This window comes from Aegilops tauschii, chromosome 7 (assembly GCF_002575655.3).
Source record: "Aegilops tauschii subsp. strangulata cultivar AL8/78 chromosome 7, Aet v6.0, whole genome shotgun sequence".
In the NCBI taxonomy this organism is placed as follows: Eukaryota; Viridiplantae; Streptophyta; class Magnoliopsida; order Poales; family Poaceae; genus Aegilops; species Aegilops tauschii.
The window spans coordinates 382,473,484-382,493,685 of NC_053041.3; the positions used below are offsets into that span (position 1 = coordinate 382,473,484).

The window sequence follows — 20,202 nt, forward strand, 5'->3', positions numbered from 1 at the left end:
TATTTAGGAACGGAGGGAGTACATGCCAACAATGTTAGCACTTCTCAGCAACATTGCCCAAGCAACCATGGGAAAACACGCAACAACATAGGTTGAGTCTCAGGAAATTTCAGGGATTGTCACACAGGCCACAGTTTTCATTAGTCGCAGGGAAATGTTCGGCGTTCCAAACAGGGCCTGAAAAATCTCAAAAAACCGAAGGACCTGATCTAATGACGTCAATCGAAATTTGCATCAACACCAGCAGTATAGCATGGCAATGCTTGGTTGTTGCTCTTTGATAATAGCACATTGACATATGTAACATTGGATAATTTGCACTGCAAGTGTACCACGAGCGGAGTTAAGCAATGCCGATGTCAGTCCATACATGTTCCAGTTCCACAAATCAGATTAGAATTATCTCACGGCCGAGAAAAGGGAATAAACTATATCAATCAGCCGCCCCGTGCCTCCCTCCTGGTGGCGTCATGGAGGATGTCGATGTCAACCCCGTCCTGCGGAAGCAGGACGTAACGCACCACAGATCCCCTGATGAAGCAGTTCCGCACCGATAGCTGCCAACAGGAATTGTCAGATTAGCGTGTGCAAATGAGATCAATGTTAGTACTACTTTACTAGTTTCCATAGTAGCCACGAACAGATGCATCGAGTGTTTTACAGATATACTAATTAACCGGTCGAGTATGACACGAGTGGCGTAACATACATGGTTTGTTGACCAAACACGGACATGAACGATATCTGACATACAGGCAACTATCACGGCCAACAAAACATTACACTATATGATACTAGCTTTACTTCCCTTTGGGAATACCCCATGTTCATGCACTCGTCCTTTAATTCACTCTAAGCTACCTAGGGGTTAAAGCTCTCACAATTAATTAAGGTGTACAATTTCAGATTTTGCCCCACGACTTTGACTTGGTCACTCGGTGGGTGACCTACATGGGATTTACTTTTTGTCACTGTATGGCATGTCAGTTAGACTAGGCGTTTGGTCTAACCAAATCGATCAGTTCGGTTCTTCAATTAATAAAGAAATTTGGTTCCTTCGTATATGTGATGACTGGTCGGTTACTCCACAAATGCAAAACCGATTGATTTTTGCACCTAGAACTCGGTTCAGCCCTCGGTCATGACTGAAGAGGACCGCTATTTTCTGAGAGGAACAAATCACGAGTCAAATCTTAATAAGCAAGAAACGATGGAACATACGAGCAGAAATCAAGCACTCGCAGGAATGGTAGGAGGAAGGAAATGCCAGAAATCGTTGCAGGCGAGCCGCCGGCCGCTATGCGAGTGCTATGAATGCTATCATCGGCCATGAAGAAGCCATGGCCATCGCGCGAGGAAGCCATGTGAAGCCATGTGAACGACCGGACACTATGCGTTAGGAGATTCTGGCACAACCTCCGGCCATGAAGGACAGAAGGAGCCATGGCCACAGCCGCGTACAAGTCATGGACGCTGGGACTATGCGAGGTAGGAGAACGGAGGAGGCGCTATGGTGAAGAATGGAACGCATTAGGATTGGGGGTTGCGTACGTTTGGGCGGATGTAAGGCTACGTAGGTGTAATTGGTAGATGGGCTATTGCCTATTCGGCTTAGTTTGCTAGGCCTTGATGCAATATCTCAGTCCAAAGAGCTAAGTTCGGTTTTGAACATTGCTAACCTTTTTCGACTTTGGTCTTGGTTTTCTCGATCCAGTTTTCGGTTCATGGATTTCTGCCCACCCCTACCGGACACTTGTTACACCTAGCCCGGTATGATGTCCCGTGTCACTTAGTTGCCCTTTTCGGCGGTGTGTGTCGGCTGCACATGTGTTTGCTTAATTGGGGTCCTTAGGAGAGACGAGAAGGGTCACTTTGCTACTTGCAACCGGAGACTGTGGCGTCAGTTCATTCGACTGTTGTGTCGCTCTATCTTTCTGTTCTAGCTTCCCTTCAAGTCCGTGCTCTTCCGCACCTGCTGCATCAACGAGATTGGGCAGAGTGTAGACATCGTCTGCTCCTCCATGTTGAACCTCGACCTATTGCATCAACAAGATTGGGCAGAGTGTAGAAGTCGTCCACTCCTCCGTGTTGGACCTCGACTGTTTCAGCATGGCCCTCAAGCTCGCGGGGTTCACCACCTTCTATTCACCGTTGACACTATGAACCGATGTAATGCCGCCACAATGGATGAATGATTTCTTGGCCTCGTGGGTGCTGATTTTGGTCGTATAGGCACAGATAGTTCAACTTGCGAAGGATGAAGGAGGGGAAGGACAAGTTCAGTGTCGGCATCATGGAGCCCAAGGTTGGGATCAACATCACCAAGGCCACCAGAATATGTTGCGAGTCCAGCGAGTATGTGTAAGAACTACTTCATGTCGTGTGACTGCATTTCGATTAGTTCATTGACCATCCTTTATTTTCCCTTTTGCTGTGATCCTTCTTTCAGTTTTCATTTGGTTTGGGGATAGGCAATGAGGAGAGGTCCTGTCATTCTGAATCCTGAGATTCAATGTTGATGGGGTGTTTGGTTGATGGGTTTTGGGCGACTTGTTTCCGTTTTGATTTGATGGATCTTTGGGGTTATGGTTGTTGCGATGGTGCGCACGTGCTATGTGTTCTTGCGTTGGGGAGGATGGTGCCGTCTGTCACTTTATTAGGGGCGGTGTCTTACGATTTTGTTGTTATTTCTCTGCGTTTGTTGGTTGGAGTCCTTCGGTTTCTTTGTTCTTGTGTTGCCTAGGCCTTTGTTCTTGTGTATGTGGCTGACCGTGTTCTATCAATACAAGGAACACTGAAGCAACCAGAGAGACGCTCGGAGGCAAGCGGTGCGGCATAGCGCCCATACACTTCTAGTAACAAGCAATCTTCACTAATGGTTATCTACTCTAAATACCAATGAGAGCAGTTCAAAAGGGTATCCACTCTGAAATACCTCCACAGAATATCATTAGTTCAACTTAGCTGCCCAAAAGGACAACTACATATCTACAATACTAGATCAGTGCATTATATGCTATCCAAAATGGCATGCATCACCTATTTGGTTGTATGGAAAAAAGGATATGCCATCCATTGTTTCTAAGGCGTATGTAAGGCAATAGGGGCGCCCTCCGATGGCAAAGCGTCGAGCCTGCCCTAGACAGCTTCGTAAAGCATTCACTTTAGACCATAGGGTATATGAATCGTCTTCCTAGGCATGCAAGGTGACGCCTTGGGCCAGATCAGATGCCATTGGCTGCTCCCACGCGGGGAAGAGTGGCCCGAGCGGGAAACTTTCATGGGAAAGATTGGGCCCACACGCAACCGCAAACAGGTACAAGGCGGAGGGCAGGAGAGAGGATCGGACCAAACGTCCAATCCACGCAAGAGGGATTCCTTTTCTCCTCTCTGACCTTTGGTGGCGGCTCCTTCCTCCACGGCTCCGATCTGTGCCTCTCCTCTCCGGGCTCAGCTCCCCCTCCTCTGGTGCAACAGCAAGGTGTGGCTCCCATTCTAGTCTCGCTTCTCACCTGCCCTTCACTGCTTCTATCCCACCCCTCCAATACTCTGTTTCTCCCTGCAGTGTAGCTAGATGTGCTTGGCTGCTTGCCTGTTCCTTCTCCTCTGCATCCAGATCCTCCCAAATCTGCTTCTCCATCCACAAGGCAGCAGCCCCACCACCTCTTCTCTCCTTCCCCATATTTGATCTGGTTGCTCTAGTGATTTGGCTCTTCTCTCTTTTTATTTCATGGCTGATTGGGCCTTCTCTCAGTGTTGCTGCAGTAGCCAGGTGTCCTCATGGATCCTGTGGCTGGTAATGCTTATGATCTATTCAACGATCCTAGGAGAAGAGCTACATCCGACGATCCGGCTTGGAAGTATGGGTTCTGGCCAGATTTAGAGAGGAAGGACTTACTCCAGTGTACATTGTGTGGCAAGATGATCCATGCTGGAGTGAGAAGGCTGAAGCAGCACCTTTCTGGGGGTTCTAGTGATGTGGATAAGTGTCCCGAGGCATCCATGGAGATTAGGATAGAGATGTGCAATTCCTTAAACACATATGTATGTACAGTTTATTATGTTAGTGCTAGTTGTTAAATCTCCTAATTGTCTGCCATATATTGTATATGTATGTGTCTAAGGCGTCGTCTTGCCTTGCGTTTTAGTGCCTCGCCTCGCCTTACAAACATTGATCACAGCACAATGTTAGCTTTTAAACCACAAGGTTCACACAACAATTCAATTCCGACTGTTCAGATTGTTACATGAGTAATGTGTACTGGGATTAAGGGACCAACATTTCATGTTCAGGTATTAACAACACCTTCTATAACATGTTATAAACCAGGTGAAGCACTCATTACCAATCTACAAAATTTGTTGCATGTATGCGGCTAGAATCTTAACCTTATGAAATTACCTGGCATTATTTATTACAAGAAGCTTAACCTACCAAGATCAAACGAGTACTAGCAGATTTTTGGTACAGAACGAGCTAACCATGTCTGGTTAACACTAGAGGCACTAATTTAAAACTTAACGGAATCAACATATGAGGTATGTGAAACATAACACAGAGACCCACTAGAGATACTCGTTTAAGACTTTAATTGAATCAACATATAGAATATACAGAATATAATCAGGTCGCACACGTGATGCCTTACTTATTATTTCTACCATGTCTTTAGAACTTTAGACCCAAATTGTATGTATTTCAGGAAGCGTGGATACCATCCATTTAGACAACACCCCTGAATTGAGCTATAACTAATGATATTAAGGTAGACTGCTAGGAAGTCGAATGAAGCAGAGCAACCATCACTAGTATATAACTTACAATTAGATCGCTTGCTTAAAGCTACTCTTTGGTATTTACTTCTAAGATAAACCTTAACCATTGCACCAAGAATCTGGAATCGCAAGTCTACAATCCCAACAGGAACCAACCACTACCCTGTGTTTCCTAAGTCAACGAACGCACCTTGCAGCCTATAACAAGAGTATGACACAAAAACAATCACCTAAGCAGCAAGATATTGGGTTAGTCTTCATCTAGGGAATCAAGCGATCCATATAGTGCTCTACTAAAACAGGCAGGCGGCTTATAGGCATTGACTAATTACGCACTGGCATAAGCCGGATGAAGATGATCATACCATGTGAGGATACTTGTCCTGGTCGACGACCCGAGTGTTCTCGAGCTTGATGTTGAGGTACTGATCCACCGAGTGGAGCGTGCCGCGGATGGCCAGGTCGTTCTTGAGCTCGACCGTAACCTCCTTCCCGACGAGCTCCTTGAAGTAGGAGAAGAACAGCTGTACAACAAACGAGCATCAAATCAACCATGCCGGCTTCAGGACCTGGCTCAAAAGCCTGAGCTACTCACCATATTGGCTTCAGAAAGCTCGCCGCCGATTCACCGGAGGGGGTGAGGACGCTGGTCGGCAGAGCCAGGCGGTGGTTGACGGGGTTGGGGCGCCGCCGCCGGATGGGGGTGGTGAAGGGGGGAGAGGGAGATTGAGTGGCAGGGACTCTGGTTTCTGGGAGACGGACGACGAGAACCCTAGGCTAGCGTCGCGGGCTGATTGGGCGGACAAGGCCCAGCCTGCTCTTTCGACAACTTGTTTTTTTCACGACGAAAGTATGGGACCGACCGACTAACTTTTGTTTTTTGAGCAAATCCGACCGCCTAAAGTAGGCAAATTAAAAAAAAAATACTGTTCGGCGATTTTTTTCACCGGGGGGCACGACTTCTTCGAGGAAGCAGCAACTCACCTCTGGGGAGCCCGGTCAATGGGCCGACCCACATACTGCTCAGCGTGTTTTATCTTTTTTTGTTTTATATACTACTTGGATTTTCAATATTACCTACAAAAACTTAAATTTTCAATAAAGTTCAGGAAATTAAAAAATATTGAAAACGTTGAAAAATGCAAACAATTTTATGAATACATATAGTAACAAAAACATGTTCACGTGTTTCGAAAAAATGCATGTGATATTAAAAAAAGGTTAACCGGGTATTTAGAAAAAATGTTAAACATCTATACAAAATATTCCTAATGTATACGAAAAAATGTACAACCGATATGAAAACATCAAAATGTAAAACATACACGAAAAAAATTAGACATCAAAACATAGAAAAAATGTTAATTATGTATAAAAATGTTAAACTGGTATAAAAGAATGTTCCTGGTGTATAGGAAAACAACGTACATGAAAAAAGCAGATGTCAAAGGCATATATTGGAAAATATATATATTTGAAATATCTTAAGCGTGTATAATAAATGTACATTCTATGTAAAGAAGAGTAGACACGTGTTAAAAAAATTGAAAATAAAGAGAGGAAAACAGATGAAAAATGGAAAGAAGAAAGAAACTGACAAAAATCCAAAGAAAGGAAAAAAAACGAGAACAAAATTGTGCATAACATGAGAAACAGAAAAACCTTGTCCTACAGTAAAGGGTCGGGCCAGTAGAGCGCTCACGAGAGGCGAGATTGAACTTCACATTGCAATGGGTGATACATAGCTCTGGCGACTAACTAGAGGATACCCCTTCGCGAGGACCTCTAGGGGTCACTCGGGACGCTCCTGCGTTGACAAATGGTGCACCCAGCCGCCGTCACATGTCACGCACTTGGCACACCTGCGGGGACGTCTTTTTATATTCATTTCTGCATGCATTTTGGAAACTTTTTGGTTTGGGTGGATTTTGCTTGTTTTTCCTAGGTTTTTGTGGGGAAATACTATTTTTGACTTTTTTATCGTGTGAAGCACTCCGTGTGAAAAAACATAGTGTGCTTCACAGTAAAGCGCAGACATGCTTTTCATTTTAGGGAAGCACAGAAATCACAACTTTGCTTTTTGAAAAGTAAAAAAGCATACTTGTGCTTCCGTGAGAAGCACAACTATTCTTCTCGGAAAAATGGTTCATGAAAAGAATCCGTCCAAACCTATTAACATGGGATCTATTTTAGAGGATCTCGATGCGAGAAAGACAACGATGAAAATGATTTAGGTGTATGGTTCAAGAGATAATACATTTAGAAAAAATACGAAACTCTCAGATTGCGACAAGTATTACACATGCAGTGAGTCACTCATCACCATAAGAGAAGATAGGAGTGTTCTTTGTAACGGGTACCCTCCAACTAGTGATTTCAGAAAAGTATACTTTTCACCCCGAATCCACTTCAACAGAGCCATGACCCATGATTAATAAAGAAAAGGGTAAATGTAGCCTCTGAGTGGTTTTGCGACACATCGAGGGTGGTTTCGGTTGTAATAAGGCTGGTTGAATTATGAATGGTACGATGATGTGTCACTAAACGGTTTGGGAAGAAATTTTCCCGTTTGCAAGATGAACCCTAGCTCTCGAGTTCCTCTGTCTCCCTGGAACCCTAGCAGACGATTTCTCCCAAGCTCACGTCCGACAAGGATTCATCACACTCGACGAAATCCATCGAGGCCCCTTCACACGACAATGGCACCAGCGACTACTCTGTTGGATCCCAGCAACTCTATGTTTTGTGGGCGATGGGATCTTCAGGGGTGGGGAGATTGCCTGCTAGGGTCCCACGTAAACATGGGGTTTTAAGAGCTAGGGTTCGTTGCACAAATGAGGAAATTTTATCTCAAACCATTCAATGGCACGGTTTTTTTCGAGAGTACGCCAAAGGCATACCATATTTTTATAGAAGGCAGAAATATTTACAAGAAGTTGCGAGTGATGCGAGCATCACACAAAGAAAAAAGAAACACCTACACCCACACCTATGCAGCAAAGCCTACTCTCTCATAAAACTATCTAAACATCCAGCACCTAATCCGGCCTCCTTCCACTCTTTGATCTCGTCCATGATGTGTTGGTGTAGTTCATCGACCGTTTTTTGTTGATTTATCCGGTTGAACACCCTCGCGTTTCTTTGCTTCCAAAGCGACCATGCCACGACAACCACCAGCGTGTCAAAAGCTTTCTTGCTAGCCCTAGTGAAGTTGCTTCTAGCTAGCAACCACCACTCCAGCAGGTTATCCTGCCCATGCGGCCGAGTTACTACCAGATTCAAAGTAGTGAAGCATTGGTGCCACACTTGTCTCGCATAGGGGCATTGGATGTGTATATGCTCCGCATTGTCTTCCTCTTGCAAACACGTGAAGCAAGTTGATGGGTGGTCTTGCAGCCCATCGCGAGCTTGCTGATCCGACGTCCAAATCCGATGCTGGATAGCAAGCCAGATATGAATTTTACATTTTAGCGGCGCCCCACTCCTCCATATGCAATTAGCGTAAGGCACCCTCTCCAAGCCCTGGCATAGCCTGTTGTAAACCGATCGAGCCGTGTACTGCCCCGAAGCATCCGCTGGCCATGTGAATTGGTCTGGGGTGTGAGGATCCCGTGGGAAAGTGGCTATAGCCTGGCAAAGGTTTAGGAATTGGATGTGGCCAGTAAAGTTAAGCTCTCCCTCCAAGTCCTGGATCCAACTGTTATTATCCAGAGCTTGCTGAACCGTTTGATAATTTCTTCTTCTTAAGTCCACCATGCCATGAACCAGGGGTGCCAAATCCCGAATGGACGCTCCATGCAGCCAACGATCTCGCCAGAAGAGAGTTTTGGCTCCGTCTCCCACTGTGATGCAGACCAAACTATCAAAAACTTGTCTAGCTTCCAAGTCAACTATCAAGTGCATATCCTGCCATGGCCTGCTTGGATCGGTTCTCCGTAGCCATTTCCATCTAACTCGAAGTGCCAACGCTTGTAACTGCAAGTTTTTGACGCCCAGCCCGCCGAAACAAACTGGCCTGCAAATAGCGTCCCAAGCAACAAGACACTTCCCACCATTCACTTTTTCCTCCGCCGTCCAGAAGAAAGCTCGCATCCACTTGTCCAATTCCTCGAAAACCCACTTCGGGGCATCCATAACCATGAAGTGATGCACCGGCCTCGCTGACATTACCGACTTAACAAGGATGAGATGACCTGGGCATTGAATGAGTCCCCTCTGCCAAGCCGGAACTAGCTTTTTTGCCTTGTCCATGATCGGTTGCCACTCTGCACGCGTAAGCTGCCTGATCGCCAACTACAGTCCGAGATACTTGCAAGGAAACTCCCCAATATTGCACTGCAACATCGCCTCGACACGTGCTTGATCAATCTCATTGCCACGGATGAGGATGGTCGACGACTTTTGGTAGTTAACGCATAGCCCCGAAGCTTTTCCAAAGGCATGAAGCACGCTGCTGACAAAGCTCAAGTCCCCTTCCGAGGGCCTGACGAAAAGGGCGACATCATCCGCATAAATAGACACCCTTTGCATGGCCTAGATCCCGCGAAACGAGCTCAAAACTCCCTGTTCCACACCCTTGCTGAAAATCTTCGTGAGGACGTCCATGGCAATCACAAACAACAAGGGGGACACCGGGTCTCCTTGTCTAAGACCACAAGCATGAGTAATACTTCTCCCAGGAACGCCATTCACCATCACCTTAGTTGAAGCAGTTCTGAGCAGGATCCAGATCCATCCAATCCACTTAGCACCAAATCCTTTCTTTCTCAAAACCTCAAAGAGAAAAGGCCACGACAGGGAGTCGAAAGCGCATGAGATATCAAGCTTGAGAAACACCCCAGGTTGTCTTCGTTCATGGATCTTCCTAGCCACTTGCCTTACCAACAAGAAATTGTCATGCAGATTTCGTCCTTGGATAAAAGCCGATTGGTTCGCAGCAACGACCTCTTTCATCCTCTTCCTTGCCCTGAGCGTGAGCATTTTAGCAAACAGCTTAGCCGGGCTGTGAGTTAGACTTATGGGTCGATAGTCACCAACAAGTTCCGCGTCCGGCTTTTTAGGGATAAGCACAATGTGTGCTCGATTAAGCTTGCCAAACCCTCTGCCATCTCCTACATATAACTTCATCATTACTGCCACCACGTCATGCTTAATGATGGGCCAGGCCTTCTGGTAGAAAGCACCAATGAAGCCATCCGGACCGGGGGCGTGATCCGGCGGCAACTCTCTAATGGTGTTCCACACTTCCTCTTCCGTGAACATGCCCTCGAGCTCATGCACGTCGCATTCATCTATGTCCAGATAATCCAGGTCGAGGCTTTCCTCCCTAGCATCCCCCCTCCCAACAACTCCTCGTATGCTTCCGTGAAGATCTCACCCTTGCGCTCCTGATCGGTGGCAATCTCCTCTCCTTTTTTAACTTTAAGGATATAGTTTTTAGCTCTTCTCCCATTGGCCACAATCTGAAAAAGTTTTGTGTTGGCATCCCCTTCTCTCAACCATCTGATCCTAGATCTCTGCCGAGCTATAGTTCTCTCCAAGGACGCCAGGCCCAGCACAGCAAGCTTAAGGGAGCGCCGAAGCCACAACTCCTCGAGGGTAAGCAGTCTAGACTCCTGGGCTCTCTCCAATCGGAGGATAACATAGTTAGCCACAGCCATTTGGAGTTTGATATTTCCAACTTTCCGCTGTCCCCAAGCTTGTAGAAACGTCGCGGTATTCCTGAGTAGCGCGTCTAGCCTCTTGAAGGGGTACGTGATGGAATCGTCGCAGACCCAAGCTTCCTGAATCGCTTCCATGAAACCATCAAGATTATTCCAAAAAATCTCGAACCGAAATCTCTTTTTAGGGCAGAATTGTGCACTAGTAGACAAGTGCAGCGACGCGTGATCCGAGACATTAGTGGACATTGCTTGCAGCAAGCTGTCCGCAAAGTGGAGCTCCCAATCAACCGACACCAGGACTCTAACGATTTTGGTCATGACCGGCGCATCCCTTTCGTTGCTCCAGGTGAAATTTCGACCATGCATGTATAGCTGTTTTAGCTCATGCTCGTCCACAAAGTCCCTAAACTTTCTCATCATCGCATGGTTGAGATTGGTGTTGTTTTTCTCCGAGGCACGTAGGATCATGTTGAAGTCTCCAAGAATCATCCACGGGCCCTGACAAGCCACCCTTCTATTCTTAAGCTCCTCCAGGAATTGAGATTTAAGATCGTCTCCTTGGGGGCCATACACCACTGTGAGCCACCAATTCACTCCATCCTTAGTGTGCACAAGACCAGTAAGGGAGTTGTTGTCAAGCATGATGTTGTCAACCTCCATTACCGTTTTGTCCCATGCCAATAGGATACCACCACGTGTTTCATGCGCCGGAAGATAAGCAAAACCGTCAAGAGACGGTCCAATGCAATGCATAACAATGAAGGGGTCGATTACATCAAGCTTAGTCTCTTGAAGACATACTAGATTTACTTTCACCGAAGACACAAATTCTCTAACAGCCTTTTTCCTAGCCGGGCTGTTTAGGCCCCTAACATTCCAACACAAAATGTGCGGGTTTAGATCCATATAGAAGAAGAAACATCCAACACCGAGCGCACAATTAGTGTGCAACAACCGACAGCCCAGGCTCGTTGCGCAGCTCAATCCCTGATGGAACCTCCTTCCCAAACAACGCAGCAATCACCCTAACATGCTGGGCTCAAAGAGGGGAGTCAAATAGCTGCTGTAGCTCATCCACTATAGCCTCGTCCACCTCCAGGTCTTGCGGCGCCAATCCCAACGCATGCATGAGAACATTCTCGGCCGGAGAGGCCTTGCCTTGCTTGCTGTGGGGTGCCCTCTTCGTAGCACGTGTAGTGCGCCGCGGTGTGAAAGGCTCCGCCTCGGGCCTGAGTCCGGATGCTTGAACTTCCTTGAGCAATGGGGGGAAAGCTTATTCACAAGGCATGAGAAGAACCATTTGAGCTTATCAAAGGCAACTACCTCCTGTGGCCTCATTCCTCCCAGATCTGACGATTGCACGGGCTGCATGTCGCCCTCAGCGTTCAAGTTCAGCACTGTGTTATGCATGCCATGGTCAGCCGAAGTGGCTGCTGGGTCGTCCAACTCCCCCACCAATGGAGCAGTCTGATTCTCCTGGGCAGTCATGTTCACATCCGGGGGAGGGTTTACATCCATACCAGCAGAGATCGCCGTCTCCAAAGCAGCCGAGCAACGTGATTCACGTCCCGTTGCATGATTCCCATCAAGGGCCCCACCAATATCCGGCACACAGGCCACAACTAGCGCATCTTCCTTGGGATCCGAGCATGTCTCCAGACGGGGTGGCAAGTCGCTTTCACCAGGGGGCCCACCCGCGGTATCTGCCTCCCCCGGACGGGGCGCCGTGTCGCTGTCTCCAGGGGGGCACCCGCGGCAGCCACATCCACCTCCTTGGGGTCTACCACGACCAAGGTCTGCCCCACCACCGGGCCCAGAGCCTGGGGTCCAGCGACAGGGATCACCGGGATTGGCTCGCAAGAGTTGTTGCCTCCCAAATCAAACGACGCCGCAACCGTCGTGTCAGCAGCGTCACCCGTGGTTGGCGGGGTTACCGTGCCCGCGGGTGCTTCCAGAATCCTCTCCGAGCCCGCCACATGCAGTGGATCTCTTACCACGAGCGAGTTGGTGGGCGCGATGCTTCCACCCGCGGCATCCACCCCCACCTGATCCGCGCCCAACCCGTTTGAAATAATTGGGGACATCCCGCCAATCACTGCACGGCTGCCGGTCTGGTCATTGAGCCGGTCAAAAGCCGACTGCCTGGTCGTCAGTCTGTCCCACACCCGTCCAGCTGGCTCCCTCCGAGTGACGGGGGTGGGGTCCATCAGTGGTAGTGTTAGAAATATGCCCTAGAGGCAATAATAAATTGGTTATTATTATATTTCCTTGTTCATGATAATCGTTTATTATCCATGCTAGAATTGTATTGATAGGAAACTCAGATACATGTGTGGATACATAGACAACACCATGTCCCTAGTAAGCCTCTAGTTGACTAGCTCGTTGATCAATAGATGGTTACGGTTTCCTGACCATGGACATTGGATGTCGTTGATAACGGGATCACATCATTAGGAGAATGATGTGATGGACAAGACCCAATCCTAAGCCTAGCACAAGATCGTGTAGTTCGTTTGCTCAGAGCTTTTCTAATGTCAAGTATCATTTCCTTAGACCATGAGATTGTGCAACTCCCGGATACCGTAGGAATGCTTTGGGTGTGCCAAACGTCACAACGTAACTGGGTGGCTATAAAGGTGCACTACGGGTATCTCCGAAAGTGTCTGTTGGGTTGGCACGAATCGAGACTGGGATTTTTCACTCCGTGTAAACGGAGAGGTATCTCTGGGCCCACTCGGTAGGACATCATCATAATGTGCACAATGTGACCAAGGAGTTGATCACGGGATGATGTGAGTTACGGAACGAGTAAAGAGACTTGCCGGTAATGAGATTGAACAGGGTATAGGGATACCGACGATCGAATCTCGGGCAAGTAACATACCGTTAGACAAAGGGAATTGCATACGAGATTGATTGAATCCCCGACATCGTGGTTCATCCGATGAGATCATCGTGGAACATGTGGGAGCCAACATGGGTATCCAGATCCCGCTGTTGGTTATTGACCGGAGAACGTCTCGGTCATGTCTGCATGGTTCCCGAACCCGTAGGGTCTACACGCTTAAGGTTCGATGACGCTAGGGTTATAGGGAAAGTATGTACGTGGTTACCGAATGTTGTTCGGATTCCCGGATGAGATCCCGGACGTCACGAGGAGTTCCGAAATGGTCCGGAGGTAAAGATTTATATATGGGAAGTCCTGTTTTGGTCACCGGAAAAGTTTCGGGTGAAATCGGTAATGTACCGGGACCACCGGGAGGGTCCCGGGGGTCCACCAAGTGGGGCCACCAGCCCCAGAAGGCTGCGTGGGCCAAGTGTGGGAGGGGACCAGCCCCAGGTGGGCTGGTGCGCCCCCCCACCAAGGCCCAAGGCGCATGGGAGAGTGGGAGGGGGCAAACCCTAGGTCCAGATGGGCCTTAGGGCCCATCTAGTGGGGCGCCCCCCCTCTCCTCCCCTTGGCCGCCCCCCTTGATGGGATCTAGGGCTGGCCGCCTCCTCTTGGGGGTGGAAACCCTAAGGGGGGCGCAGCCCCCTCCCCCCCTATATATAGTTGAGGTTTGGGCTGCCCAAGACACACGAGAACGTCTCTCTTTCGGCGCAGCCCTACCCCTCTCCCTCCTCCTCCTCTCCCGTGGTGCTTGGCGAAGCCCTGCGGGATTGCCACGCTCCTCCACCACCACCACGCCGTCATCTGCTGCTGTATGGATTCTTCCCCAACCTCTCCCTCTCTCCTTGCTGGATCAAGGCATGGGAGACGTCACCGGGCTGCACGTGTGTTGAACGCGGAGGCACCGTTCTTCGGTGCTTAGATCGGAATCAACCGCGATCTGAATCGCTACGAGTACGACTCCCTCATCCGCGTTCTTGCAACGCTTCCGCATCGCGATCTACAATGGTATGTAGATGCACTCCCCTTACCCTCGTTGCTAGATTACTCCATAGATTGATCTTGGTGATGCGTAGAAAATTTTGAATTTCTGCTACGCTACCCAACAGTGGCATCATGAGCTAGGTCTATGCGTAGTTTCTATGCACGAGTAGAACACAAAGTAGTTGTGGGCGTCGATGTTGTCAATTCTTCTTGCCGCTACTAGTCTTATCTTGTTTCGGCGGCATTGTGGGATGAAGCGGCCCGGACCGACCTTACACGTACGCTTACGTGAGACAGGTTCCACCGATTGACATGCACTAGTTGCATAAGGTGGCTAGCGGGTGTCTGTCTCTCCCACTTTAGTCGGAACGGATTCGATGAAAAGGGTCCTTATGAAGGGTAAATAGAAATTGGCATATCACGTTGTGGCTTTTGCGTAGGTAAGAAACGTTCTTGCTAGAATCCCATAGCAGCCACGTAAAACATGCAACAACAATTAGAGGACGTCTAACTTGTTTTTGCAGGGTATGCTATGTGATGTGATATGGCCAAAAGGATGCGATGAATGATATATGTGATGTATGAGATTGATCATGTTCTTGTAATAGGAATCACGACTTGCATGTCGATGAGTATGACAACCGGCAGGAGCCATAGGAGTTGTCTTTATTTTTTGTATGACCTGCGTGTCATTGAATAACGCCATGTAAATTACTTTACTTTATTGCTAAGCGCGTTAGCCATAGAAGTAGAAGTAATCGTTGGCGTGACAACTTCATGAAGACACAATGATGGAGATCATGGTGTCATGCCGGTGACAAAGATGATCATGGTGCCCCGAAGATGGAGATCAAAGGAGCAAAATGATATTGGCCATATCATGTCACTATATGATTGCATGTGATGTTTATCATGTTATGCATCTTATTTGCTTAGAACGACGGTAGTAAGTAAGATGATCCCTTATAAAATTTCAAGAGAAGTGTTCCCCCTAACTGTGCACCGTTGCGAAGGTTCGTTGTTTCGAAGCACCACGTGATGATCGGGTGTGATAGATTCTAACGTTCGAATACAACGGGTGTTGACGAGCCTAGCATGTACAGACATGGCCTCGGAACACAAGCAAAACACTTAGGTTGACTTGACGAGCCTAGCATGTACAGACATGGCCTCGGAACACAAGAGACCGAAAGGTCGAACATGAGTCGTATAGCAGATACGATCAACATGGAGATGTTCACCGATGATGACTAGTCCGTCTCACGTGATGATCGGACACGGCCTAGTTTGACTCGGATCATGTATCACTTAGATGACTAGAGGGATGTCTATCTGAGTGGGAGTTCATTAATCAGATGAACTCAATTATCATGAACATAGTCAAAATTCTTTGCAAATTATGTCATACGCTTTAGTTCTACTGTTTAAGATACGTTCCTAGAGAAAATTTAGTTGAAAGTTGGTAGTAGCAATTATGCGGACTGGGTCCGTAAACTGAGGATTGTCCTCATTGCTGCACAGAAGGCTTATGTCCTTAATGCACCGCTCGGTGTGCTGAACCTCAGCGTCATCTGTAGATGTTACGAAACATCTGACATACACGTTTTTGATGACTACATGATAGTTCAGTGCGTAATGCTAACGGTTTAGAATTGTGGCACCAGAGACGTTTTTTGAAACGTCGCAGAACATATGAGATGTTCCGAAGACTGAAATTGGGATTTCAGACTAGTGCCCACATCAAGAGGTATGAGACCTCTGACAAGTTTCTTAAGCCTGCAAACTAAGGGAGAAAAGCTCAATCGTTGAGCATGTACTCAGATTGTCTGAGTACCACAATCGCTTGAATCGAGTGGGAGTTAATCTCCCAGATGAGATAGTGATAGTTCTCCATAATCACTGCCACCAAGCTATTAGAGCTTCGTGATGAACTATAAATATCAAGGATAGATGATGATCCTTGAGCAACTCGCGATGTTTGACACCGCGAAAGTAGAAATCAAGAAGGAGCATCAATTGTTGATGGTTGGTAAAACCACTAGTTTCTAGAAGGGCAAGGGCAAGAAGGGATACTTCATGAAATGGCAAATCAGTTGCTGCTCTAGTGAAGAATCCCAAGGTTGAACCCAAACCCGAGACTAAGTGCTTCTGTAATGAGGGGAACGGTCACTGAAGCAGTACTACCCTAGATACTTGGTAGATGAGAAGGCAGGCAAGGTCGACAGAAGTATATTGGATATACATTATATGAATGTGTACTTTACTAGTACTCCTAGCAGCACCAGGGTATTAGATACCGGTTCGGTTGCTAAGTGTTAGTAACTCGAAATAAAAGCTACGGAATAAATGGAGACTGGATAAAGGTGAGATGACGATGTGTGTTGGAAGTGTTTCCAAGGTTGATGTGATCAAGCATCGCATGCTCCCTCTACCATCGAGATTTGGTGTTTGCGTTGAGCATGATTGGATTATGTTTATCGCAATACGGTTATTCATTTAAGGAGAATAATGGTTACTCTGTTTATTTGAATAATACCTTCAATGGTCTTGCACCTAAAATGAATCTCGATCGTGGTGATACACATGTTCATGCCAAAAGATATAAGGTAGTAATGATAGTACCACATACTTGTGGCACTGCCACTTGAGTCATATTGGTATGGAACGCATGAAGAAGCTCCATGTAGATGGATCTTTGGACTCACTCGTTTTTGAAAAGATTGAGACATGCGAACCATGTCTATTGGTATATATGCATGAAGAAACTCCATGCAGATGGATCGTTTGGACTCACTTGATTTTGAATCACTTGAGACATGCAAATCATACCACATGGGCAAGATGACTGAAAGGCCTCGATTTTCAGTAAGATGGAACAAGAGAGCAACTTGTTGGAAGTAATACATTTTGATGTATGCAGTCCAATGAGTGCTGAGGCATGCAGTGGATATCGTTATGTTCTTACTTCACAGATGATTTGAGTAGATGCTGAGTGTATTTACTTGATGAAACACAAGTCTGAATTATTGAAAGGTTCAAGTAATTTTAGAGTGAAGTTGAAGATCGTCGTGACAAGAGGATAAAATGTCTGTGATATGATCATAGAGATGAGTATCTGAGTTACGAGTTTGGCACACAATTAATACATTGTGTAAAGTGTTTCACAATTAATACCGCCTGGAACACCACAGTGTGATGGTGTGTCCGAACATCATAACTGCACCCTATTGGATATGGTGCATACCATGATGTTTCTTATCGAATTACCACTATCGTTTATGGGTTAGGCATTAGAGACAACCGCATTCACTTTAAAAGGGGCACCACGCAATTCCGTTGAGACGACACCGTTTAGAGAAACCTAAGTTGTCGTTTCTTAAAAGTTTGGGGCTGCGACGCTTATGTGAAAAAGTTTCAGGCTGATAAGCTCGAACCCAAAGCGGATAAATGCATCTTCATAGAATACCCAAAACAGTTGGGTATACCTCCTATTTCAGATCTGGAAGCAAAAGTAATTGCTTCTAGAGACAGGTCCTTTCTCGAGGAAAAGTTTCTCTCGAAAGAATTGAGTGGGAGGATGGTGGAGACTTGATAAGGTCATTGAACCGTCACTACAACTAGTGTGTAGCAGGGCACAGGAAGTTGTTCCCGTGGCACCTACACCAATTGAAGTGGAAGCTTATGATAGTGATCATGAAACTTCGGATCAAGTCACTACCAAACCTCGTAGGACGACGAGGATGCGTGCTACTTCAGAGTGGTACGTGATCCTGTCTTGAAAGTCATGTTGTTAGACAACAATGAACCTACGAGCTATGGAGAAGCGATGGTGGGCCCATATTCCGACAAATGGTTAGAAGCCATGAAATCAGAGATAAATGGATCTTTAAGAAGAAGACGGACATGGACGGTAATGTTACCGTCTATGAAGCTCGACTTGTGGCAAAGAGTATTTCCACAAGTTCAAGGAGTTGACTACGATGAGATTTTCTCATCCGTAGCGATGCTTAAGTCCGTCGGAATCATGTTAGCATTAGCTGCATTTATGAAATCTGGCAGATGGATGTCAAAACAAGTTTCCTTACCAGTTTTCGTAAGGAAAGGTTGTATGTGATACAATCAGAAAGGTTTTGTCGATCCTAAGGATGCTAAAAGGTATGCTAGCTCCAGCGATCCTCCCATGGACTAGAGCAAGCATCTCGGAATCAGAATATACGCTTTGATGGAGTGATCAAAGTTTTTGGGTTCATACAAAGTTTGTTAGAAACTTGTATTTACAATAAAGTGAGTGGGAGCGCTACAACATTTCTGATAAGTATATGTGAATGACATATTGTTGATCCGAAATGATGTAAAATTTCTGGAAAGCATAAAGGGTTGTTTGAAAGGAGTTTTTCAAAGGAAGACCTAGATAAAGCTACTTACATATTGGGCATCAAGATCTATAGAGATAGATCAAGACGCCCGATGATACTTTCAAAGAACGCACACCTTGGCATGATTTTGAAAGAGTTCAAAATAGATCAGCAAAGAAGGAGTTCTTGGTTGTGTTACAAGGTGTGAGTATTGAGTAAGACTCAAGACCTGACCACAGCAGAAGAGAGAGAAAGGACGAAGGTCGTCCCCTATGCTTCAGACGTAGGCTCTACAGTATGCTATGCTGAGTACCGCACATGAAGTGTGCCTTGCCATGAGTTGGTCAAGAGGGTACAATAGTGATCCGGGAAAGGATCTCATGACAGCGGTCGAACTTATCCTTGGTACCTAGTGGACTAAGGAATTTTCTCGATTATGGAGGTGAAAAGGAGTTCGTCGTAAAGGGTTACGTCGATGCGAACTTTGACACTAATCCGGATGGCTCTGAGTAGTAAACCGGATTCGTATAGTAGAGCAATTATTTGAAATGGCTCCAAATAGCGCGTGGTAGCATCCACAAGATGACATAGATATTCGTAAAGCACACACGGATCTGAAAGGTTCAGACCCGTTGACTAATAACCTCTCTCACAAGCATAACATGATCAAACCAGAACTCATTGAGTGTTAATCACATAGTGATGTGAACTAGATTGTTGACTCTAGTAAACTCTTTGGATGTTGGTCACATGGTGATGTGACCTATGAGTGTTAATCACATGGTGATGTGAACTAGATTATTGACTCTAGTGCAAGTGGGAGACTGTTAGAAATATGCCCTAGAGGCAATAATAAATTGGTTATTATTATATTTCCTTGTTCATGATAATCGTTTATTATCCATGCTAGAATTGTATTGATAGGAAACTCAGATACATGTGTGGATACATAGACAACACCATGTCCCTAGTAAGCCTCTAGTTGACTAGCTCGTTGATCAATAGATGGTTACGGTTTCCTGACCATGGACATTGGATGTCGTTGATAACGGGATCACATCATTAGGAGAATGATGTGATGGACAAGACCCAATCCTAAGCCTAGCACAAGATCGTGTAGTTCGTTTGCTCAGAGCTTTTCTAATGTCAAGTATCATTTCCTTAGACCATGAGATTGTGCAACTCCCGGATACCGTAGGAATGCTTTGGGTGTGCCAAACGTCACAACTTAACTGGGTGGCTATAAAGGTGCACTACGGGTATCTCCGAAAGTGTCTGTTGGGTTGGCACGAATCGAGACTGGGATTTGTCACTCCGTGTAAACGGAGAGGTATCTCTGGGCCCACTCGGTAGGACATCATCATAATGTGCACAATGTGACCAAGGAGTTGATGACGGGATGATGTGAGTTACGGAACAAGTAAAGACACTTGCCGGTAACGAGATTGAACAAGGTATAGGGATACCGACGATCGAATCTCGGGCAAGTAACATACCGTTAGACAAAGGGAATTGCATACGGGATTGATTG

General features: G+C 46.5%; 2 protein-coding genes across 2 annotated transcripts; both read right to left on the reverse strand.

Annotated features, from left to right (window-relative positions):
* Nucleotides 1-249: 249 nt before the first annotated feature.
* Nucleotides 250-5,627, reverse strand: LOC109762555 (sm-like protein LSM2). The gene is made up of 3 exons (XM_020321424.4): nt 5,372-5,627; nt 5,142-5,300; nt 250-557 (listed from the first exon to the last, which is right to left on the reverse strand). Exons 1-3 carry the CDS (start codon nt 5,372-5,374, stop codon nt 438-440), a joined length of 282 nt encoding a protein of 93 aa, XP_020177013.1. The 5' UTR covers nt 5,375-5,627; the 3' UTR covers nt 250-437.
* A 4,440-nt stretch (nt 5,628-10,067) lies between these two features.
* LOC141027185 (uncharacterized) lies at nt 10,068-11,957 on the reverse strand. The gene is made up of 3 exons (XM_073504165.1): nt 11,763-11,957; nt 11,399-11,472; nt 10,068-11,307 (listed from the first exon to the last, which is right to left on the reverse strand). Exons 1-3 carry the CDS (start codon nt 11,955-11,957, stop codon nt 10,068-10,070), a joined length of 1,509 nt encoding a protein of 502 aa, XP_073360266.1.
* Between the last annotated feature and the right edge of the window lie 8,245 nt (nt 11,958-20,202).